Here is a 25778-nt window from a genome sequence, read left to right as displayed (position 1 = left end):
CCTTTTCTTCCTCTCCCCCATCCTCCCCCCTTTCTCACCCACCCCACACCCTCCCCTGCCGGGCGTGGGCACAGGAAACTAGTGGACTGTCCCCAGCTGTTGGATGTGGACGACATGGTGAAGATGCGTGAGCCGGATTGGAAGTGTGTGTACACGTACCTGCAGGAGTTCTACAGGGGTCTGGTGACGAAGGGCCTGGTTAAAACCAAAAATTCCTCCTAGAGTCGCGCCTAAAACTAAACCTATGGTGAGAGAGGGAACGAGTTTACAAGGGAACCCCACTTTGGTTCTGACAGATTTAATGGGATGAAGAGCGTGTGTGTGACTGCATGTTGTTACATCCAGCTGATAGGATTTATATCAAATACAGTAGTTCAGGTTATTGGCTACTTTTGGATATTTGATCCTTCGTGTTAATCTTGAAGCTCTTAAGATCCAAAGTACCAAACATGGTTTGTGTGTATGTGTGTGTGTGTGTGTGTGTGTGTGTGTGCATTTCTGCATAGCCAGACTATGGCCCAGGCAGAGAGCCAAGACCATCTGCAGCTCAACACTTTAAAAGGAACTGCTGGACCACAATGTTTCAAACAGACGAGTTCAGAAACAAAGCAGAGATCAGAAAGCCTGTGTTGTACACTGCCTTTTGTTTTTTTGTCAAGTGCGAGTTTACAGGTGTTTATGCACTTGGCTTGTAAAACCTTTTCAAAAATACTGTAATAGTAAAGTACAGAATGGCTAAGTGTCTTCATAGTAACAAAACAGACCTTAGGTGGTTGACATCCTCTTATGCAACCGCTCCACTCCTGGTGCCGTTTGTGTTAGTCGGCTCTTTGTAGGACGTCTGAGTGTTTACAGTGTGTGGGGATAATGCCACCATGTGGTCACTCTCTGCACAGGCTCACAAGGTCTTTGTTCTTAAAACTGTTTATTGAAAGACATTACTTTACTGACGTTTATGTACACAGAGCTTTTAAAGGGGGATAAAAAAACAAAACAAAACATGTGGAGCTTTTGGACTTATCTCTGGTCATCTCCTATCCTGTCCTCTGTTATCTGTCCTCCTTCTCATACACACTATCTTTGTATGTCTGTTCCTCAGGACCTACGCCAACTGCATGCCTTTGCTGGAAGTGGAGGACATGATGATCATGGGTAACAAACCAGACTCCAAATGTGTCTTCACCTACGTACAGTCTCTCGTCAACCACCTGCGCAGATACGAGATGTCCATGGGTCGATCCTGTGACCTCTGACCTGTGTTCAGTTCGCATTCAGGCTCAGTGTGGCATCACCCCCCTCCCCTTTCTCTCTCCTCACCCATCCCCACCTACCCCTCCCCCCTTGTTCATCTGATGAGCACCTCCACTCTGACAGGCTGGGTCGAACAGCTGCTCCTCTCAGGTGGATCAAGTTTTGGATTGTGTGTGTGTGTGTGTGTGTGTCGGTTTGCTTAGTATCTTTGTTGGCAGTGGTGACATGTATTCATTATTGCATCCAGACACACACTGTTAACACAAAGTCTACCTTTTTGCAGCAAGAGAGCGCCAAAGTTTCTAATAGACCTTTTACGCTTTAAAATTTAACATTTTTTTTTTTGTACTCAAACTCGACTTTGTGCCAGTTTGCTAGTATACTGAAATACACCTTAAAACAGAAATATTTTTTATAGTATTTCCCTGTTTAAATTATTTTTGCCTACATTTTTCTCCGCCTCACTTTTGACATTATTGTAATGTGTTGGCACTTCTGTCTCTTAACTCCTCTAAAGGGAAAAATATACGCTCAATTATTCGTTTTTTGTTCCGGTACTTTTCAAACCAAACTTTCATGTCTTGAATTAAGTTGTTATGATTCTTATGTCGGCGTAATCAAACAGCGCAATGCTTTTTAAAACATGTGCACGGGGAAATTCTGTCACTATTCATGTGGTTTCGGCATTGTTGCCGTTGCAGAATTTTTTTTATGAACATTTTACCCCTTCTGATTTTTAACAGCAAACATTAGTGCGGTCGAACATGTTTTTATTTAGGTACATACATAGAAAACGGGAAGGGGGTCGGAGTCTGATGATGTACAGCTGTATTTTCTCATTACTTGATGTACAAAGGACCTCACTGCACTGTCGTCCAGCATCACTGCGCAGCCCTGCCAAACACACTCACACACAGCTCTTTTCAAGGACTCCCTATTTATGCTTGTGTAGACTTTTTTTTTTATATATATCTTTTTTTTTTTTTTTTTTTTTTAATTATTATTATTTTGTTAGTGTGTACATTTTCAAAAGCTTTGTTTAAAGTAAGTCGATAAGCTCAAGCTACCACGGTGTCTCCTGAAACAAGTCGGGGAGACTTTTTGTTTGAAAGCCGGCTTTCAGTAAAGACATGATTAATCCTGACTGATATCTGCCAGTTGTATATTTAACAAAATGAAGTTAAGAGAAAAAAAAAAAAAAAAAAAACATTTAGATGAAGATTTTTATTTGTAAAATTGTAGAAATATCTACAATTTGGTTTCAAAGCTAATTTTGATGAAACAGATTTTTGTTTTTCTTTGGTAGATCTGAGAAATTATTTGAGAATGACTTTACTGCTGCCGACTGAAAATCGAAAAACCTCCCACTTAGCAGCGAGTGTTGTATATAAGAGCTTAAACACTTTATAAATTTCATGTTTCTGTGCACCACAGTGAAATGTGATTAAACCAATTTGAGAAACGAATGTGTTTGAGGTGGATCATTGCTTTGAATCCTTTTGCTAGATTCTACCTACAGAGTTTTACAAACCTACATTTTGTTACATCAAAGAGAACAGCCAGGACTAGGGGTGAGTTTTTTTATTTTTTTATTTTATTCCCCTCTTTTACAACCCTTCCACTTGAATCTTCTTGTGTGTATTCGTCGAACCCACCAGAACAGGTAGCATCAACCTCAGGCCAGTCAACGATTTCAGCCTGAGGCTTCATTCAGTTTCACAGTAGGTAGGAAGAAATCAGACACACAAGAGAACACAAATGAGGCGAAGACACTGAAGACAGCTAACAAATGATGGAGGGGAAAAAAAAACTAATTGGAACACACACACTTCCAGTCTTTGGGTGGAAAAGCACTCACAGAGCAGCTTTTTGGATTCTATCAGCTGGTCATGGAGCAGCTACGGGGCACTTTCGTCCACGATTACAGGTTATAGGTCGGTGTGCCCGTTTTCTGCGCTGGGCTCCGAGGAGGTGTTCTCTGTGGCTGGAGAGGCAGTGGAGGACTTGTGAGCGGGCTCATCTGGAAACGGGCTGTCTTTGGCAGGGGAGTGGCGGAACTCCTCCGGCACCTCGTCCTCCGGTTGAGCCTTCTTGTAGAACCCCAGTTTCCCCAGCAGCTCGTTGATCTCAGAGCGGGTCATGTCGGAGAGAGCGATCCTCTGTGAAGGAAACAAATGTTAAAAGAAAAATTATATTTCATGACAAACTGCAACTCTGTTATTGGAGGCATTAAAGAAAAGCATGAGCAATTTCTCTCCGGGTCCAGCCCCGCCCACAACCCTCCAGAGGACAAGCAGTTACAGAAAAAAAAGAATGAATGAATGAATGCATCAAACAATTATGTGTAACAAAGATCCATTTAGCTCTATGGAACATTTTGCATGTCTTTGGGGTCATCGTTTTGTTGTTTTTGTAAATATCCAAAGTTGGCAACTAGCAAGTAAATACTGTAGAGCACCTGGTAAGCTGAAGAGCCAGATGTTCTCCTCTGGAGTTTGTTAACTCCAAAACAAGGCCAACAACTCTTAATTAATGCTCCATTTACTCAGTGTGAATGGATACAATCATTTGTGCCATATGTGAGGAGGTTTCAGTGCCCAGGTGTAAGTCTTTTGTCTGACAAAGCAAAGGTTGTTCAAAAAAAGCCTGAAATTATACTCAAAACCTCCACATGCTAGACATAAAAGCTGACAGGTCTGATATTAAAGCTCAATGCATAGCAACATTTACTGTATACAGTATATATTCATATAACAAAGACTTACATCCAGCTCTTCATAGTAGTGGTTCAGGAGGACAAGCTCAGGGTCGGCCCCAGGAATATGCTTCATCACCAGGTTGTGGCTGAGGTAAGCGACGGTCAAGGATCGTTCAGGTGTGACAGTGAAATGTATGAACAGACAATATTTGAGATGCAGCAGTGTTCAACTTGAAGGATACTAAAGAGGAATATCCTCGACCACAAAGGCTTTGACCTGCGGACAGAGGCGAGCGTTACTGTCGAACTGACTCTGGTTTCAGTGGCAGATCTGTCTGGGCTGATTACGTGTAACCCTAGCCGTAAAAATGTTTGTCAGGGAGTAAACACTTTTAGGCCTGAGATCTGGCTTCGGTCTGCCACTTAAACTGGCTCTCTGTGTGTTTTGTTCCTGATGACTAACTTACCTCCCTGAGCCTGTTCAGCTGTCATCCGCCACAAGTCTGGAAAGAGGCAGAACATAAGACACAGGTAATGGTTACAAGCAGCTCTCATGTTTAGGAGAAAGGGCACGACTAGGACTGATTCCTTAACAGCCATTATCTACAACTAAAATGTGTCTCTGTGCATCAGTTTTTGGGGTAAGATCTGTGCTCTCAGTTACACTCTGCTGTCACTGAAACTTTGCACCTTTTTCTACAAAGCACATCCTCAGTTAAGCCTCAGGGAAGGATGTCTAACCTATTTTTCCAGATATCTGAGCCTCAGGTGTTACACTAACACAACAACAGCATCAGATAATGCTGTTCCTCAGCAATGCTGTCAGGTTGGTGATTAGGTGACACCCCGGGGACAAACTGCACAGTGTCACACAAAAACCACTGGTAGATATTCCGAGGCTTTTGTGTGAGATTGCAACCTCCTGTTACACCCCCATAGTGGCCTGTCCAACTTAAAATGATCACCAGGTCACTTTGTAGGAGATTCTGCTGAGTAAAATGTGTTGAATGGGTGAATGCGCACGTACGCCCCTTTACGAAACTCACGCATGCGCCCATTGTAGACGTTTTGCAAAAGAAGCGCACCGTTTCACGCGTTTTAAACAAATCTGGTTGAGGAAATGTAGCCGTCGTCGCCTCGGCCCACACTCCCCCTGAATATACTGTGAGATTCCGCATTGATCTATGAAAGAAAAGGAAGCGGACTTAAAGAATCCTACCTCCACCCTCGCTTTTGCCAGCCCGTCCAGTTTCTTCAGGTCCACATCGTAGGCCGAGGCGCTGTGAAGTAAACTCGCCAACACAATCAGCCACATTTTTTATTTATTTATCCTTCCTGCTTCAGATTGCGGACCGGGACTCGCACCTCTGCGGGTCCAGCAGCTACCTGCAGACGGCTGAAGGTAGCTGAGCAAACGGCAGGAGGAGGAGCAGGAGGAGAGATGATGAGCAGCTATGTCACGTCCGGATCTCCTGCCACGTCAAATTTTTTCCCAGAGTATAGAGAGAGAGAGAGAGAGGCGTGGAGAGGGCTCTAGCTGTTTATATGCAGCATCCCCGTCAAGATAATCCCATAGATTTCATATGTAACTCAGTGTAAATGTACTGAAAAGGAAAGAGTCACTGCCACTTCACAAAACCTTGAAGCTGGTGAAGATAGGACCCTTTTTAGTCCTCAAACTTCTATTATACCTCTTTAGCAAAAGTGACATATGGTTTGTACAAGCTGCTTGTCTTCATGAAGGTTTTGGTATTCAGCATCTGTTTATAATACCTGAGGAAGCTGTTCAACTGTGTTTGCATCGTGGAGGCTGTGGTTTGACGTGTGTTGTTCTGTGTTGTACCAGCACTTGTTTCTATTATTTTGACAGCCCTATTTTAGTCAGTGGGCTAATTTGATTTAATCCAGTTTGACAACACCACAAGCTACATCCTCCAAAATAATCCAATAATAAAGTTGAATTACCGCCTTTCTTACACTGTTTCAACATACAAACACAACATTAAATCTGGCTGTGTAGGTTATCAGTCATTTATTTAATCGTCCTACTATGAGGGTCTGTTATCCTGCACAGAGGTTCAGTCTCAAATCAGAAAGTAAATGAAGCGGGGGGTTTAGTGCAGGATGGTTATATTAGAATTTATTAGTTTTCACTAATGTATCTAATATTGGCGAGATAGTGCCATTGTTACTCTCTACATTTAAATTACCACCCTTCAATAGAGGTGACACGTGGTCTGGTTTACGTATATATGTATATGTATGCAGAAAATGATGCAGGATTACAGCTTCCTATGTGTACAGTAGTGCAGAATGTGGGAAATGGATCTTGAGGCTAATGCGACTCCTTGTTTCTGGCAATATCTATGCAAAGGTAATCATGATTTAGGAGATTCTAAGATGTGGTGAAAAGTTGAGAGGCCTATCAAGAAAGGTAAAGATGAACAGAAGTGTATGTGCCCTGAACCATATACCTTACTTATGGTCAGCATTACTTAAGCAATGTTTGTAAATAGGTGGTTTAGGCTTCTGCATCAATTTGACGTCGTAGCTAGGCGACAGAGCAGACCCCGCACAGGCCCTAGCAACGTAGCTGACGTGCACCTCTCCAGAAATGTAACTATGCGCCGTGGCAATGCAGACCACAAAGAGGTGATTGTGATTGGTCCGCTTTAGTATTTCCGGCTGTTTCTCCATTTCCGCAATTTTCAATTGATTGTTTTGCATCAATAAAGATGGAACACATGGAGGAAAGGTTAATTGAGGAGGTTCGGAGATACAAACATTTGCATGGCTCGGGCAAAGTTTCAGTCGCCACACCGGCGTAGGCTACGTGTGCAGATTACGGCATTTATGTCCCGTAGTACCTTAAATGAACCTTAACTGTTGACCAGGTCACTCAGTTTATGCTTTCTGATTGTTTTTAGTTTAATATTCTGTGTATTTATATTTCACCTTGTCGTACCGTATCTAAAAACTTGGTCTGGACACTTTACAGAGTCAGCATGTATTGCAACTCGATGCTATTGCACTGTACTACTGTGTGTACACGTATACCTAATATTTAGTCCACCTGCATGTATATAGGAGACTTTTGTTTCTATTTGTCCACTATATTTTCACATATTAAAGTTCAGTTCATGAACCAGTAGATCTGCAAAAGAAGATAGAAAAACAACAAAGAGATATACTGAGGAAAGCAGGGAAGAATAAAGCACCATGTTGGCAGGTTATGACACAAACACTGACCTATATACTGCGCAAAAAACTGTCAGTGTGATTCACAGCAGGGCAGAAGAGAAAGGCATAAAGCACGGCAGAATGGGCCAAGTGAAAAATACATCCACTGAATAATGCACTGGTCTGCAATTAGGCCAAACAATGATACAGTTTTTAACTAATATTTTCATTTAATGAAACTGAATATTGTATATTCCTTATAATATACATACGAATAATATAAGCAGCATTCACTTCTTATTATGTGGCTGGAAATGGTGTCTGTGTTTATTTGATCAAATATAATACAATATAAAATAATCACATCCTGCAGGAGTTCCATTACTTCTCCATACCACCAGTAACTTCAGGCAAGCGTGTAGTTCACCACATTAACTGCAGAGCACAGATTTTTCCACCTAGCTGTGGCCTTAAAGGGCACATGTACACGTACACATGCACACATTCACAGGTTCAGTTTTGACTCATTAATTTTGGAAAGGCCACAGACATTTAAGAGGTCACAGAGACTGATTAGGTACCCTCAGGTGTTTCCACAGCAACATGCTCTGAATAAGTGTAGAGGCATGTTAGGTTCCTTTAAATAAACACGTGTTTTGATTGTTACATGCACCAGGATTTCAGTAAATAGGATAATATTACTTATAGACAGCTGGTAAGGTGCATCATTGTCCAGTGCTTTGTGAATATAACAGCAAAGTGAGGTGTTACTTTATTAAAGACATTTATCCCAACAGCTGTCAGACTCTGTAACATCAGCGTATCTTAGCACTGCTGTCATTGTCATTATATATTATACTCCCTGTATAATTAGCACAGCAACACATTGCCCAATTTTCCTCTGTGCTATAACATTTATTTTACAATACTCCTATTGGAGCTGTCAGTATTCATGATATTCAGGTATATGTACACGTATATTCAATCTTCACCATTTCTGCCTTGCTTGTATTTTCACTTAACTTTTATTGGGTAGAACCACTGTAAAGGTTTTGAGCTTTAACATATTTTCTATATTCTCTATTTTATTTTTTAATTGAATTTGTACTTTTTTACATTATTTCCCACTGGAACATCTTAATGTGCCCTTGGGTATCATTAAAGTTTAGTCTTAACATATCTTAACGTATCTTATCTGTGTTACTGTGCTGCAAATGTGTGAAACTACAAAGCCAGCACAATATGAACTGAAATGTACACACATATATATATGTATATTAAAATGGACTGCAATTTCTACAAGGAAAGTCGAGACCTGGGACCTTTTAAAAATAATGGTCAGTGCTCGGTGGGATCTTTAAAGCTCCCCTTTGTGACTGTATCTAAGCAGCAGTTTAATCTTACCATGACCTTTGACCCAACGTGATGCTCTCTCTCTTTGTCAAACTCACGAAATCTAAGACCGGGATCTTTAAAAAAATAATCTCATCTTGGTTTTTCTCTGATTTTTCTTTGTGTTACTACAAAAGTTCCGGTTAAAATATGCGTTTAATTGACTGAAAAGGTAAGCCCACACGGTGTTGAGCTGTAACGATGCCATGCACTTCACAAACCGACCACTGGGTGGCAGCAGTGGGTCAACATAGAGTTAGAGCACATAGAACAGAACAGTTGATATTGAACTAAATTAATTGCTAAAGCTCTTAACAGTTAATGGGGAATTTACCCTGACATCGCTGAAGGTGACACTTCGATATGTTTTCCTGGGAGTCAACATAGAATAGGTGCACGACAGGTCAATGTCAGGAGGCTAATCGACGCCATGTTAGTTGTGTAATTGCTCGGACGTGTCTTTTCTGCTTGCTGTAGCTCTGTGCGCAGCGGAGCCTATACTGTAATCGTCCCTAACATCGCTGGCACACTGTGGCTGCTCGTTTACGGAAGCGCGCTCTCGCTCTCTCGCTCTCTCGCTCTCTCTTTACTGTTGTCCCCGGACGTCTTCTGTTATTTGAAGGGCACCGGCGCACAGGCGGGCTTCTGCAGCCTGTGTCTTTAAACGCAGGAGGAGACGCGTGTGTTTCCGAGAGATGTAGTCTGCCTGTCCTGCAAATCCCTCGCCTGCATAGCTCCAAACCCCCCTGCTCCTCCTCTCTGCCGTCTCCACCGCCGAGGAAGGAGGTAGGAAAGGAAAGGAAGGAAGGGGCTGAGATGCCGATGGTTTCATCCTGGGGGCGGCAGGAAAGGAAAGTTCAGTGTGTTTCTGGTTAACCTTTAACAGAGAGAGCTTCTTGTAAATCTACCACCGACACTGAGCAGCCCCTACATCTGCAGAAACGGTGTCCTCGGCGGAGCTGTTGCGATCCTTGGCAGAGAAGAACCTAAACAGGTAAACGGTGATGATTAATCGGTTATACGCATGCGTTATTAGTCAGCTCGAAACCTGTCAGGGACATTTATAGTGTTACAGGGCGTGCTTCTGTTTATCAAGACAACGAAATATTGTTGTTTACCTTTGTTCCAGGCTGACAGCAGCTGTGGAGGAATTCTTGAAACCTGATTCTTAATTAGTGGATGTGTCTACATGAGAGGGGCCATGGATACAGTGTGTGTCAGTCAGAGCATTTGTTTGTAATGTGAAACTATCATAATTGAGAACAACACCTGTTAAATTCACACTTGTCCCACCATCTGCGATGACAGGAAACAAGCTGATGAATCACACAAACGGCCTCTGCCTAGAGTTCCCTCATTTCCAACATTTACACACAAACACACGCAGTCACCCATGAGTCTGAGACGATATCTAAGGCAAAACACAATTAACATGACCTTCGCCTCCTTTTCTATCCATAAAAAGTGTCCTTGACTGTAATCAGGCCAAATCCTCTGCTGCTGCTTGCTCTCCTTTTTCAGCCGAGCTATCACTCATTTATGTCCCAGTATGGAAATGCGCTCGTCCACCTAACATGAAACTGTATACCTTGTGGTGTTGTATAGTGTTTGCCTGGGTAAACCAGTTATCAAGTGTCTCTCAGTTGTTGTATTTCCATATTTTTGTCTATCAGAAGCTTTTCCAGATAATTATTACCATCAACTAACAGAAATGTGACATAAGCTGTATGCTTTACTCTTACACTGCCGTACATAAATGCACTGAGGATCTGTAGTCACATTGCATTCCTAAACAATGCATTTAATTTGAGTCCAAATGCAATAGTTATTACTGTATTAACAAGTTTTCTCTTCAGCGGAACAACAGCTGTTGTGCTGTGAAGCTGCTGATGCAACATTTTTGTTGCAAGCCCGTTTGCGCGCGTTTCTTCGCTCTTACTTACAAACCAGGAACTGGGCACGAAGTAAATGTGGCCAATAAACCAACCTCTCTGCGAGGGAGCGTTTTAATTTCATGCACATGAAGACATTAGTACAAATGCATTGAGGTTGTTTCACATGCCACTGCAAGCGCGGAGGATTTATTTATCATCCTTAATGAGCTTTGGATATTGAATGTGGTTCTACAGCTACGTGCGATGCACAATGTCAGGTATTTCATAATTATTTTTGACACATGATGACCTTTATTTTTCAGCAGAGAGCGTACAAAAATGTTTCCACTTGGCTGATTTCTGTAATTGTTAGTTGTCAGAGTCTGAAATCGCAGCTTACGTCATTTTTGCATTGCTTCATATTGATCATTATGCTGATTTTGTCAGCACTTGTCTTAAGTGTCAGACTATAAGTAAAATCATTTTGACATCTTGGAGTCTTTATTATGACTTGATCAGAATGATGAAGCCTCCTGGATGCAGGGGAGAGATGCTCAGTGGCACTAGGACCTGGAGGATCCATTTACAGCTGTGGCAGCAGCTGCCAGTGTCATTTCTGTCGGGGTCATCATTAGTATCCCTGTCACAGGGGCATATGGCTCTGGAGGCCCTCAACATCAACACACTGCTTGGCTGTAATCCCCACAATAAACACAACATTAATTCAAAACGTTATCAGCGACAAAACCGGAATTCTGTGTCAGAACAAGGCAGCCGTGCATCCTTTATGTTTACCACCAAATAAGAGATCAATACGGCTTCGGAGCATTTGCCCAAATCCGTCACCCAGAACTATTTGTGTTTTCACTTAATCCCACCAAAGGAGCCAAGCAGGCCGGCTATAGCCTGCTGTTTGGGTTAGACTACATCCTTCCTGGCTCCCTCTGCCCTCGCCCCCTCTGGAGGGTGCATGTAAACACTATGACACATTTGTTATAATCAAATCATTCCACTCTCTCCTCTGTGGACGTGAGTGGAATAGGAAGTGGTAGTCTGTCATAACTGCTCCCAAGAAGGGAAAATATTTGCCTCTTGCTCTTTCATACATAAACACTATTTTTAGAAAGAGTAATTGCACTGTATTTAGATTTTGGTACCCTAAGTACAAACAGAGAAATCCTTGCAGGCGCTACTTCCACATTTCATTTAATGACGTTTCCTTCTTTCATTATCGCCTTCACACAGTGTTCATTCCTCTCCCATTAACAGTTCACACAGTGTTAAAACGTGCTCTCATTCTCATGTTCCCGAGCACACATACAGAAACATACATTATCACTGGCTGTGATCTGTGTCCGGTTGTTATGACGGTGGCCGCTGGCTACTGAGGCATGTTGACGTCATCGATAGTGACTGTGAGATGGTTGGCTGAGGGAAACAATACAGAGCACGTCGCAGGAGGAGCATTCGTGTCACCTCAGAGTGCAGAGAGGAGAGGACTGAATAGATTTTAGGTCAGGAATAGTATCGCCGCTCAGCTTGATGTGAAAGGAAAAATGTAGGGTGGGAAAGACTAAACTGGTGGTGGAGCGGGTGATTGAGCGCCCATACAGTGAAGGTGGTTAAGATGGAAGACTAGTCTAGTGGAAGATGGGGGGAGAGAGAAAGGATTAGAGAAATGAGATGATAAGAAAGAGAGAGAAAGAGAGAGAAGGGGGATTAGAGCTTGGAAAAATAGACGGTGCCAGAGGGAAGTGTGAGAGGATCAATTTAGAGACATTCTGCAAAGAGACACAGTGTTGCCACTGAAGGGGGGCTGTCTCGCCTGGCGCTCCCTCCCTTGAGCCCGTTTTGCACCCACCCACTCCCACGTGTGCCCCGCTCACCCTGCTACCCTCCTCCACACTGCCCCCTCCTCTCAACGCCATACATGGACCATAGGAACACATCACTCCCAGCCGGGCACCAGTTTTATTGGTGGACGGAGAGATCGGCGTGTTTCTGGGCACACGTGGAATACAAAGGAGTGAAAGACACGGCCTCCGAGTGTTCAAGGTCATGTGAATAATTCTGAGGGAGCTCTGTTGTTTCCGTGTCCCCGAGCAAATAGCCGTCTCTCCCTACTGACCAAAAATATGTCCTTAATGGATGTGATTTCAGCCGTTTGGAGAAAGTGATGGGTTGATGTTTGCCACGACTGGCACCAAAGGATTTGGTGTCTCCTCAGCCACAGTAGAAATATGACACTGACTTTTTTGGACCTCGCATGTTACTCTTCAGCCATCACTGATTGAGTGTTCAGTCTATGAACTGCACTGCTCTTGATTAAATACTAACTGGTTTTGGGTTTTGTTTTTCTATGGATGTTCCATGGACCCGATACGTCTTCATCCGTCGCTTTTTATCGCCGCAATTTCTCATTTATTTAGCAATTTCCCACCAAAATGCTGCACATGTTCTGCGTTTAAATCAGTAGTAATTCAATAGCTTGAATGGCCATTGTGTTATATCAATCAGCAACAGAGAAATGAAAGAGAGGCATTTATTCACATGATAATTGAATGAATTGTTACTTAAATCATCCCGCTTAAATTCCTCCTTTATTTCCGTCCTCCTCCTCTGCTCCGTGTGTCCGTCTGATCTCTCTGCAGCTCCCTCTCTGTGTTGTTGTTTATTCCACGCTGCCGATTTTTGCTGTTCTGGGCCGTGCAGCGGTTCTTCATGTGTGGCAGGTGCTCTGAGCTGATATGAACTGACTGAGCATCTCCCTGGTTAGTGGAGGGCTGCCAGGCAGCTTAGGTAGAACTAGAGAGGACGTGTCCGGGCTTTTTTTCCCCCTTCAAATCTCCTATCCAACAGGGGTTCGGACTGTAAGAGTTAAATATGTCTCTTCTTGTCTCTTTCTGGTCTCTAGCTGTTGTTTTTATGAGATTTATTCAATGCATTTTGCTGTTTCCAAGGCCATGAGAAGGAAGGTAATTGAAGAGTCACGATGGTGGGAGCCTGAATGACTCACTCGGTTGTCTTCCTGAGTTAATAGGATCTCATGACAGCCTTCCACTCATCACCTAAGTGACTAGTCAATTGCGAAAGAGGCTGCATGTTCTGCTGTCCAGTTTTCCAGTATTAGAAATCTTCATTGTAGCCCTGTTACGTTCCTGTATGAACACATAGAACGCACTTTGGTCTTTAGAAACAACAGAAATGTTCCGGGTTAGTTCTGTTAAATTCCTACAGTGTGAGTATAATGTGTTTCATTTAAACAGAGACATTGTTCTTGTTGTCACAGACATCCCAAGAAATGGACGCCGTTAATCAGAGCCAAAGCCAGACACAAGACGACAACCCAAACAGAGGAGCAGAAGCTTTAACAGCAACTTCAGCTCCAGCATCAGATACAGCCACTCCACCCTCTGATCCCAGCGCAGGTCAACCTGCAGTTCCTGGAAGGCCTCGACGGCCCCAGAGGAGTGCCAGAGTCGAGGGATCCGTGGACATCTCCGAGCCCAAAGCTGAGCCCAAAGCTGAGCCCAAAGCTGAGCCCAAAGCTGAGCCCAAAGCTGAGCCCAAAGCTGAGCCCAAAGCTGAGCCCAAAGCTGAGCCCAAAGCTGAGCCCAAAGCTGAGCCCAAAGCTGAGCCCAAAGCTGAGCCCAAAGCTGAGCCCAAAGCTGAGCCCAAAGCTGAGCCCAAAGCTGAGCCCAAAGCTGAGCCCAAAGCTGAACCCACTCCGCTACCTAACGAGGACGAGTGCACTGCTGATGGCTGTGTGGCAAGTCACCCCAAGCCCTCCCACCCTACAGAAGCCACACCCTTAGGAGAGCGCAGTGGGCCTGGCGTTAAGGGTGGTGCAAAAGGTCATGGCCACCAGCCGGTTAGGGCTGCCTCAGTCCCACACCCATATGCCAGCAGGCCTGTGCCTCATCATGTGAACACCCATGCACAGAGAGCCCTCTCTGTGGCAGGTACCGCTGACACCCAGGCCCAGGCTGTGGAAGACTTCAGGCAAGTTTTTTAATCTGTGTGTCTGTCTTAACGCTCATGTTTAACATGCCCCCACAGAGCGTGCAGACAGCAGGGAACGATTCTGTCATTGATATACTGGGTATTGATTATTTGCTAAACCATGTCATCATTATTACTTAACACAGTTGCATGTTTCAGTATCACAAGTGTACTTACTGGTTGTTACAGACTGCACAAGTGACATCTCTATGTCATACAGTTTAACAGGAATCATAAATGTATATATGATGCAGTAATCCAGGTCTTTTTAGTAACTGAATCACTGTCATGTTAAACCTCAAAACAATGATTTCTATCTACTCAAATAGCACATGTTCAGTTCAGTGGGTAGTGAATCACTTTACACTAGCTGGATTTCTGGTGTTGCTGAGTCATTGTGCCAAGACTGGGACACTGATGATGAATGTTTAGTTCAAAATACTGCACAAGTCCAGTTGCCTTTCTTAAAAGGCAGAAAGAAAGAAAAAAATAGCCCGAACCCTAAACTACAAATGTATTTTACGTAATATTAAGTCAGTGATGGCAGTTCCCTGTCCCTAAATGTCCTATATCCTAAAATACAACCTCAGTTTGGCCAGAGAACAAGCAAAAACATTCTTCACACCGAGAATTAAGACATAAAACAAAACATTTCTTGATCCTGCAAGTCTTGCCATATATTGCTTTCTCTTACACAGTGTATGCACAGAGGGGATGTAGGCGACTTTCACTTGTATTTTCTAAAGGTCACCAGTCCATCAAGGAGCTAAACACAACACAGCATTTACGTGTGTGTTTTAGGTCTTGTGATTTACCTTGCTTGCATGTTTTTGTGTTTTGTTTCTTAATAGTAATATATCTTGAGTGATTTAATTCATTTCTTTTCTGGTATGATTCAGAACGGCTGCCTGGATTACATTACAGTAGTCTGTGTAACTGACAGATATAAATAAACACTTAATAATCCCATTGAACACATTCAAGTAGTCATGAGTGGTGAGGAATTAAGCGGAAATGCAGTGACGCATGTCTCATTCAGTCTGTAGGTTGTGACACAGGTGTGTAGGAGTTGATTGTCTAAGACTCTTCTTTTCAACAGGGTGCACATCATCACTTGGAACGTGGGTTCGGCCACGCCCCCCGATGACATCACTTCTATGCTGGGGCTGCATGTGGGTGACGGAAACACAGACATGTACATCATCGGGTGAGTGCTGCAACGTCCTTTTTCATCAACATGAAGCTCAACTGTCCGTTTACGTTCTCTTGTCGTTGACCATGTCAGCACTGCACACAATGTCACTAATGAGCTGTTTGAATGACTCTACATTTACTAAGTCAGCGTTACTTTATTAAAACTACCCCCTCTAAGTTTACACTTGAGTTTACCGTCTATATTTTATTTTATATTACAGTCTATATTTTTACACTTATATTGTTTACCTTGTGTGTTATGTGCAATTACTACTGTTGTACTGTCGTACTTTTTTTTACTACTGGTTGCAGGTACAAAAATACATTTCACTGTGCATTGTACTGTTTATAACTGTGCATGTGATCTTATCTTATCTTATCTGTCATTATTTACTCATACGTTTCTGTCTGCTATTGACCTTTTGCCTTGTTGTGTGTCACTTTTCTTCAAGGCTGCAGGAAGTGAACTCTATGATTAACAAAAGGCTGAAAGATGTCCTCTTCACAGACCAGTGGAGCGAGGTCTGCATGGAGAGACTCAGCCCCTTTGGTTATGTGCTGGTCAGTAATGGCTTTTCTTGTAAACACATATGCACGATCTCGTAGTAAAAAATGCTTAACGGCTTCGATTCGCGCGCCGTACGCGATCGCTGATGAGATCTCTGCTTCTTGCTGTTTCGGCTCCTTTTGTTCCCTGAGCAACGGATGGGGTGATAATTTATAACTCGCGTGTAATGTCAGCGTATCTGCTATCTTCAGCCGTCTGCCAAGCTGATAACACAAAGTCGAGCTCTCACTGACTCTCGGTCTCCCTCTCTCTACTTTATACATGCACACTGGCCTCTTTTCCTCTTTCTTTCCAACTATTAATGGCTATATATACCCAGAGTGAAAAAAAAGCTGCAGGTTCTATGTAATGCAGCAATTACTTTCTAATATACTGTATTTTCCACAGTGTGTAAACATAAATAAGACATTATTTATTTATAACTAGCTGGTATGTTTTAGTTTTTTAAGAATACAAGCCGCAGCTGCAGTTGGTGTTCGTCTGCATCAGAAACGCTGCTTGACTCAGTTGGCATGGTGAGCCAGGGAGCGTGAATCAGCTGTCGTGCTGCAAGAGCTAGACAAATGTCTCCCAGGGTGCTGTTTTATTTTTGGATCACGTTGTTGTCAGTGTTGATAGGCCTCTGACAGTGAGACTGACGCTGTCCTCCGGCTATCTCATGGTCGGCTACGTTAGTCTAAACCTCGTTAAAATGATCTGGATGTGACCTTTTTGTGCGCTCCTCGTAGAAATTAATGCAGTGAGCAGGTGTGCGTGTGGGTACGGGGGAGTTTGTCACTCTCTAAAGTAGAGAGAGTGTCTGTCTAGTCATGACACAGACATGTATTAACAAGACACCCCGTCTGTTGTTTACATCTTCTCATCAGGATACATTGTTAGGTTCAAACTGTAACTGCTGCAAGCGCAAGAAAGTCTTCTGCAATCAGCCCTTCACTGCAGAACCACACGTTTTTTATGATTATTCACCACACAGTTGCTGCTGATTGTGCTGCTGATTGATTATATTTAGGTTTGCAACAATTCTGGTGTATATTAGCAAGGCAGTGTTTCTGGTTTCAGTCATTGATTGCGACATGGCACAATCTTTTGAATGTCTCACAGCTCATTTCTTTGGCTATGTGAGTGCTTTACAAGGTCAAACATATATGCAGCTGCACATATTATCTCTCTCTTTCCCTCTCTCTCTCTCTCTCTCTTCGGGCTTAAATGTCTTTTCTGCTCTAAACCGAAATGTAGCTTGGCAGCCTTCAGGAGCTTCCAGTGAGCACTGATGTTGATAAGAAATGTTATTCGCCCACTGTATATGCAGGAATAGGTGCATTCTTTCAGACTTTACACAAGCACCCGCAGATACACACACCCATTGTCCGTGTCCCCACACATACCACAGAATAAAGTCCGGCCACTTTACGGTTCAGTAAAGTCCATTACGCAACAAAGTTGTTCCAATAGCCACTTAGTATACAAGCAAGAGGGTCTTCTGTCACGTGGAGATGTACGCCTCCATTACTGCCCACAGGGTATTTCAGGCTGGGTGTGATTGTGCTTCTTCAGACTGCGGTTGGGGGTTGGGATTTGTGGACAACTGGAAAAAGGGGGAGGGAGGCATGAACATACATATCTGGGAAGGGGCTGGGGCTGACATCGCATGCAAATAGATTGTCTTGTTCCACTTCGCAAATGCGTGTCGTGTTTTTGCCCATCTTCTGCGGTGCAAAAATATCTGCCCCATTTTTTCACAACAGAGGTGCAAAAATGTCACCATCTGCATATTGTTGCGCAAAAAGTAACACCCGGGAGGGTGGTGGAGGACCTTACAGGAAACGTAAGGTCCAACCATCAAGTGGCAACACTGTAGTCCTCTGCAGAAAGCATTTGTAACCACATCGAGGGTAGACCACAAGTCCTTAATGTGCAGTGCTTCGTGTGCAGTAGTGGGAGAGCTTGACCACGGGCTCCTCCAGGGCAAAATGCAAATGCACAGGGGTAGAGCGGGGATGTGTGCAAATAAAGGCCAAGATAGTTCATATTTATACAGTTAGCCGGTTGTGCATGTGAACTTTACGTCTGTTCTCTTTAGAAAATCATGCAAAGTGCCTCCTCATAACTCTCCTGCTTATTTATGTTATCTTATCTTGCTCTTTCCCCTCTCGCTTTCAGGTGACATCCCAGCGGATGCAGGGGTTGTTACTGCTGGTCTTTGCCAAATACTATCATCTGCCCTTCCTCCGTGGAGTCCAGACTGAGACCACCCGCACAGGCCTGGGGGGTTACTGGGTGAGGCAGCTGCTGACACCTTTCTGTTATAGTTAGTATAACGGAAACTTGGACCACATCTGTGTATCAGTTTTAATTTTGCCTCGCTGTAACGGACAACCCAAATATAGATTAGAACATTTGCATGCATGCATGATTGTATCATATCTTGAAATTTGTCAGTCAAATGCAGCTACATCCAGTTTTATGAAAATAAAGAGACAGATGTTGACAGAGGTTGGTGTTGGTCACAGCCAGCCACTCGTTAATGTTTGAAACGACAAGCGTGAATGTATTGCTGCGAATATTTATATGGATTTAACTGGTAGGAAAAGTAGCTAAAACTTCAACAATAAGCAACTACTCCATATGAATTTTTGCTATCAAGCACAAGCTGTTGTTGAAGAAGTTTGTTGCCATATGTTACTATAACACTGTAAAGATAGAAGTAAGATCCCAGTGGATGACTGTCTGAATGAACTCAGACAAGTATCAGTACTTTGTGCCAGTTTTGCACTGAAACATCTTTTTAGTGGGTCAGAGTAGCTAAAAGGGATAAAATCTGCAGACTCATCTTGCCCCCCGCCACTGTGCACTTCACTGCTAACATTAAATATTAATATTGTTCCTCTGTGGTCCTTAATTAGTAAACTTCCTGTTTCTCTCCGCAGACATATAGTGTAGAACATATACTTACTAATTATTGTCCTCAGACAGGCTTAATTACTGGCAGTATTAATTTAATTCATTAATTTAGTTTAGCCTACAGGGAAACGTCAGATAGAGGCATACAAACAGGTTTCTTCTTTCCCTCTTTCCAACAGTGGCTGGCTGCCATCCTATTGTCAATATTGTTCAACTTCTACTTGTCCGTGTTGCAGGGTAATAAAGGTGGAGTGAGCGCCCGCATGTCAGTGTTCGGTCACAGTGTCTGCTTCCTTAACTGCCACCTGCCGGCTCACATGGAAAACTCGGAACAGCGCATGGAGGACTTTGAGAGCATCCTGCAGCAGCAGCAGTTCGAGGGCCAGGCTGCCACTGGGGTTCTTGACCATGAGTAAGTCAGCGTAAAAGAATACATGGCCAGACACACACGTTTGGACCCTGTACATCTGCTCATGGTTTCTGATTGAAATAATGTCACGATCCCACTGAAAAACATATTTGAATTCATAAAATTCCTCCTTTTTTTTCCAGTGTTGTGTTCTGGTTTGGGGATCTGAATTTCCGCATCGATGACCTGGACATAGACGTTGTTAAAATGGCCATTGATGACAACAAGTTTTCCATGTTGTTGGAAAAAGATCAGGTAAAAAAATAAGATTGTCTTGTATAGTTAAGTAAACAAAATTCTAAAAATCTAATTGCAAACGTTGCATGTGTTCATCCTGAAAGGCTCCAGATACACTATGTACCTTACGTTATCCGTGTTCATGGCAACTAACTGATTCGGGTTATATTTTTAGACAAGCAGCATACTTGACAGTAGTAAAGTCTGCACACCGAAATCCTCTCCAGGCTTGCTTCCCAAAACATCTTCACACTAAAATTTTATTTTCACAGCAGAATGCTAATGAAGACTTGCTATTTAACAAGCTCAACTGATGTTATAAAATCAGGCAATAGAGCTCTGCTGAAGTATGTGCATTGTGTATTTAATGCCACTAGAGGGCAGTAGAGAAACACACATTAAAAGAGCTGTCAGTAATCGTCTGTGATTTCTAATTTTTATAGCTGAACATGGCCAAAGACAGTGAGACGGTGTTGGAGGGATTCCAAGAGGGGCCTCTAAAGTTCCCCCCTACTTACAAGTTTGACGTTGGAACAGATACATACGACACAAGGTTGGTGGTGCCAGGGGTGCTATTATGAATTCTAGGCCACTGACCAGATACCGCACATTCTAGTTCAGTAATAGTTCATCCTCTCTGAAAGGTCTTCAATAGCCCGAAGGGAGCATGAAAACCCATGTTTTTTTTTTTCCGGTCCATTTATTGGCCTTAAAAAAGATGGTATAATGTTTTTTTGTCTTCCATCTCCCCATTTCTTGCAACATTTAAGTGGGAAGAAACGGAAACCAGCTTGGACTGACCGGATCCTGTGGCGCCTGAGGGCCACCGCATCTGCCGGTCTGAACGCAGGGAAGCGTGGCTCAGGGCTGACCAGCGGCACCAAAGTGACCCAGCACTGCTACCGAAGTCACACGGAGTACACTGTCAGCGACCACAAACCAGTGTCCTCCATCTTCACCCTGCAGGTAGGACACAACAGGGGACGTTATGAAGATGGTTTTCACCTGTAAATAGCATTAGTGCTGGCATTTTTCTAATCAAACTTCTGCACAGGAACTTTGCCAATAATGTACTTTATACACTTAGCAAAGTTGTGTTATATATCAGAAAATATTTAGTATATGTACACAAGACTAATGAACGGAGCCAAATTTTGATACCACAACTGTTTTTGACAATTTGATAGATTTCAGGTAATTTTGGAAACCTTACAGCCCCTTTGGTACTAAACTAATGTTTGTGCTAAATGTTTCTGTAGTTCCCGTACAAGGTGGATATTCCCCTGGTCACACTCATAGTGGAGGACGAGTGGAATAGTATTGCTGAGGCCACAACAACATTCAAACTTGCGCCCAGCTATCCCCGCAGCTCCTGGGACTGGATTGGACTGTACAGGGTAACTAGTCTCACCTCTGCTTTATCGAACAACCTGAAACATTTCAAGAATCCGTTGCCAAACGATCAGATATGTGTAGCATAACAAATATTTCTGTTCATGATGTTGCTGCTCTCTCCATAGGTGGGTTTCAAACACCACAAGGACTATGTGGGATACGTGTGGGCCAAGCAGGAGGAAGCTGATTTTCAAAGACAAGAACATCAGGTAATCCGGATGCATGTTGAATTCACGTCAGGAGATAATTTCCTTTCACATTTAATAAATGTCTGAGGAACTGTTTTCCAGGTAACCTTTACAGAGGAGGAATTGCCCAAAGGCTCAGGGGACTTTATCTTGGGTTACTATAGCAACAACATGAGCACCATTGTGGGCGTAACAGAGCCATTTCAGGTAACCATAACTCACTGCTTTCCTGAGATTAAAACGATCCGAGATTCAAGATTCAAAGAGTTTATTGTCATATGCATAGTATGGACAAATTACTAACAATATAAAATAGATACATATAATACAAAATATAAAATAAGTAGTGCAAATATACATGTGAAATTGAAAATATGAACAATGACCCGAATAGTAAACATTGAATTGAAGGTGTACCAATGCTATTACTCTTGATGTTCTCATCTGCAGCTGCTGTCATTCCCTCTTGTGGTATTTTGCTCTTCTTTTTTTCTACCCCTTTCATTCAACTCTTAACCTCTTTTTCTGTTCATCCTCAGATCCAGCTGCCCACTTCAGGCCTTGACATCAGTTCTTCTGACAGCTCTGACTTCAGTTCAGAAGATGACAGCACTGTTGTCCTCATGAAGACGAGGTCTCGCAGTCCCAGTCCACGCAAGGGCAAACACCGCGGCCATCGCAGCGGCAGTCAAAGCGGCAGCCGCTCTGGCAGTCCCGCACAGGCCAAAATGAAGGAGCCTGACGCCACAAAAGAGAGCAAGTCCACGGGACGCCCAGCAGAGGGCGGCAGCGGCCAGCAGTCAGGTGCTGGGGAGAAAGACAAAACCACAGAGGATTCGGGAGTGTGATCCATCCCAGAGTCCTTCTGTTGTCATGAGTCACAAAACCAACTGTTGTGTCTTTTACTCCATACATCCACTTCACTGTATATTTTCTGTCATGAAAATGTACAGTTTCTGATGCCATCCGTTTCAGGAATAGCCATCTGGTTTGTCCAGACGGTTTTCTTTGCCTTGTGTTTTTTTATTAAGATGTGCACATTTTATTTATTTTTGTTATTTTATTTTTTTGTAAACCTTTCACTCTGTCTAGTGTTACTTCTATCTTTGTCCGTTCTCAGGTGTGGACAGTACAGGGAGCTGACACCTTGCATTAGAAAATACTCAAGGATTTATGGTCAGGTAGAGTAAAGGAGTGGTTACTCAGTGCTTTTTAGAAACCATATTCCTTATTTTTTCACAGTGCTTTGAAACTCTGCACTGATGTACCTAGCAGTCATGTCAGCAGACTGCATTTAAGCGACAGAAAAAGATTTTGGGCCGAGGAGTGGGACATACTTGACACAGACATTGCTCACAAATCACTCACAGTTTGCTTTAGTTGTGGAACATATATCTGCTTGGAAACAAATCGGCCCATATTAATTGGATTTTGTTCAAAAACAAATGAAATCAGCTGAAGCTCTGTCAACAATCACGCGCATTATTCTTTTCTGTAAATGCAGAAAGCCATTTGACTTATATGGGCAAAACCCAGTGGACATTCCCTGCATTATAAAGTCAGCACACACACACGTATACATATATATATATATATATAGGGAGCATTTCCTTCCAGGGTGCATAAAACATAATCAGAACCAAAGTGTGTGGAGATTGGGATTCAGGTGGCTCGGTCCCTGACCATGGCAGCAGCGCAACACATGTCAGTGTAGAGAGTGAATGTGAGCGTAAAGGCCTTTAAATAGACCGCCATATCAGTGTAGTGGGGTGTGATGGGTGTAGGAGGCTAGCTGTCAGCTGACACTGCATAGCTGTCTTGCCAGAACTGATTAATTGTCGGCCACTGCCGTTAATGCTGGGCCAGCTGCAGCGGTAACTACTACAGCAATACCTGGCCCAACGTGAATTACTCTTACACACAGACTTTTAATGTGACTAGTCCTTTTTAAATAATTTTACCCGTAACACAAAAATCATACTTTTGTTTTATTTCGTTCTGTTTAATGTTATCAACGTTTAAAACGATTAAACCCAAAACGAGACAGTATTCTAATCTGGATACCTCACACAAATACAAGTAGGAACTCTACTATGTAGAGCTTTGTATTGTGCTGTAGGTCGTCTCATACAAAGCCGACATGTTCCACTGTCATGAAATATCACAATGCTAATGCGATATTTCAAGTAAATGAAACGGTCCTATTCTTCTTCAAATGATTTTGGACCTTTTAATTTTGCTTTTTCTTTTCATTGCACTGTGTCTGTTTTCTGTTTTCTCGCTCGCTCACATCCTCCCTCAGTGATCCTGGTGATTAGCTGACAGTGACAATAATCACAATAGTCGTGTTGCAGTGTTACTGTGTAATCTCTGATGCACCATCTTACACACTTTGTACTTTTGGGCTGTTAGCGTAGGACAGTGTATACTGTTGTAGCTGTGACCTCAGTGTGTATGTTGGTAATTCGTTTCTGTGTATGTGTATTTCTGGAAGTGTGTGTGTTTTGGATGGTGGAGATGTGTGTGTGTGTGTGTGTAGCTAGCCGCAGTGAAAGGGGCGTGAATGTGTTTGCATGGTTTGCTGCTGGACATACTGTACATTCCGGTACCGTGGTTTTTGTGCCGTAAAGTGCTGTTTTTTGACTCCTCTTTGTCATAATCGTGGCTGTGAAAATTGTTAAAAAAAAAAAAAAACGAAAACACGGTAAGGACAGTATAAAAATGTATCTTCAGTGTAAACGTTATAGGTGAAGAATTGCAGGTTAGTTGCATCAATCTGAAATCATTTCATAGTACATTCATGTATTTTCTTGGGTTTGAAACGGAAACTCTGCTGGACCTTTGTTTAAAATTACATATTTTAAAAAAAGATTGTCATACTTTAGATAACTATGCTCTCTACTGCAGTCAGGAACAGTGACTATATATTGTGAAATGTTAATGAAAAAAAACGTATGCAGAATGTTATTGTTTTGTATTTATGTGGCTGAATATAGAAGAAAAAGTATGTATATGACAAATATAAAGTATGGTAGAAAATATCAAATAGAAGACAATCTATGCCACAAAGATTATTTTACTTAAATTATGTATTTATTTTCTTATTTACCTGTTAAATAAGCGTGAATTCTGCTGGCCAGTTAGGGAGGATTATCTCTACGGGAATATCAAAATAATAACAGAAAATATTGATAGTTATTTTCTTTTTCTATCAGGAACTTTGATGGCAGATGGTGATTTCTCCAGTTTCCATCTTAGTGAATTCAGATCGTGTGTTGCTTTTATTGTCACAGAGATTGTAGATTGTTTAGTCTACATGTGTTTGTATAATTGTGAATGAAACTACAAAAAAAAGAAAAGAAAATACAGCAAGCTTGCAAGATATTGATATTTTTGGCCTCCGAAGATTTATGTTTAGCTCAGTGATATCATCTGATCAGAGAGGCAAGAGGGTTGTTCAAGGGTTGCTTGCTTTGTTCTCCAATCCAAAAACTAGTGCAACACTGTCCAAAGAAATAATATACTCCCTTTCAAATTGTGGTTTATGTCTTTTTTCTTCTATCTCTTCATATACTGTATATACACACACTCATATATATGTACATATATACTGTGTGTGTATATATTGCCATTGTTTGAATAATGTATTAACATGATACAATCCTTTTTCCTAAGTTATTAATCAGCTTAACTGATCTAGTTTGGTGGAAAAAAAAACAGTTTTATGTCAAGTTGAAGCTTAATTAATTTTAAATAAAAGAAGTGGGAGAGAATGACTTAGCAAAACAAACGGAAACAATAACTGGGCTTATTATTTACTTTACAAAGTAAATAAGGGCGATGGCCTTAAAAATTAAAAATTAAAACGCAATTTCCTGAGACAATACAATCTGGGTTGATAAAACACGCCTCTACTAGCAAGTCACTGTTACAATCATAAATGTTGCTGCTGAACTCTACATTCATTTATTTATTTTTTTTCTGTTAAGGACTATATTTCTGTATAAATGTTGGGGGACACAGACACGACCCCACATCCTGCCAAAGACAATAATAGGTGCTTCTTGCATCATGCTTTTGCCCTTTGAAAAGAAAGTGTCCACCCTGCAAATTGTATGTAGGCTACTGTGCTACACTGATGCAATACTGGTCAGAGATTGAGTTACTTAGCTGAGAGACCATAAAAGCCAAGTCATCATGAAAATCAGAAAATGAATCGGTTGCACCTTGATAATACAACTAGTTACAGTGTGATGAGTCATGACTCTTATTAACCGTTTGCTGGCAGATCTGAAAACTTGTGTCTGTGCAGTGATTCCCATTGGTGCATACAACTGTAGTGTATAGCAGTCAGCGCTATCTAGATTATTTATCTAAAGTAAAATTACAAAGTAATAAGAGTTATCTAAGCTCCACAGTGGCAGGCTCATTTAGAGCATGGCGAATGCGTTGGATCTTCTTCAGGACACGTCATCGGCCTCAGTCAGTG

General features: G+C 42.3%; 3 protein-coding genes across 4 annotated transcripts in view; 2 read left to right on the top strand and 1 right to left on the bottom strand.

Annotated features, from left to right (window-relative positions):
• smtnb (smoothelin b) overlaps window positions 1-1239 on the top strand; it is a 42618-nt gene extending 41379 nt beyond the window's left edge. For both annotated transcript variants that reach the window (XM_084552454.1, XM_084552455.1), the window contains 2 exons: window positions 75-247; window positions 1100-1239. In XM_084552454.1, the coding sequence (XP_084408580.1) occupies window positions 75-222 (148 nt within the window). In that variant the 3' untranslated portion in view covers window positions 223-247; window positions 1100-1239. The remainder of the gene's footprint in view (window positions 1-74; window positions 248-1099) is intronic.
• A 1584-nt stretch (window positions 1240-2823) lies between these two features.
• selenom (selenoprotein M) lies at window positions 2824-5409 on the bottom strand. Its single transcript, XM_084551255.1, has 5 exons — window positions 5169-5409; window positions 4417-4452; window positions 4192-4226; window positions 4017-4095; window positions 2824-3410 (listed from the first exon to the last, which is right to left on the bottom strand). Exons 1-5 carry the CDS (start codon window positions 5262-5264, stop codon window positions 3180-3182), a joined length of 477 nt encoding a protein of 158 aa, XP_084407381.1. The 5' UTR covers window positions 5265-5409; the 3' UTR covers window positions 2824-3179.
• Window positions 5410-9113: 3704 nt separating this feature from the next.
• On the top strand, window positions 9114-25202 carry inpp5jb (inositol polyphosphate-5-phosphatase Jb). Its single transcript, XM_084551446.1, has 14 exons — window positions 9114-9515; window positions 13685-13924; window positions 14105-14397; window positions 15497-15604; window positions 16044-16152; window positions 18320-18436; window positions 19297-19472; window positions 19613-19724; window positions 20150-20259; window positions 20477-20672; window positions 20966-21103; window positions 21227-21310; window positions 21392-21496; window positions 21829-25202. Exons 2-14 carry the CDS (start codon window positions 13697-13699, stop codon window positions 22135-22137), a joined length of 2085 nt encoding a protein of 694 aa, XP_084407572.1. The 5' UTR covers window positions 9114-9515; window positions 13685-13696; the 3' UTR covers window positions 22138-25202.
• The last annotated feature ends 576 nt before the right edge of the window (window positions 25203-25778 follow it).

Source organism: Chelon labrosus, assembly GCF_963514085.1.
Source record: "Chelon labrosus genome assembly, chromosome: 9".
Lineage (NCBI taxonomy): Eukaryota > Metazoa > Chordata > Actinopteri > Mugiliformes > Mugilidae > Chelon > Chelon labrosus.
The sequence above is the reverse complement of the archived record's forward strand: the minus strand, read 5'-3'. Positions and strand labels throughout refer to the sequence as shown.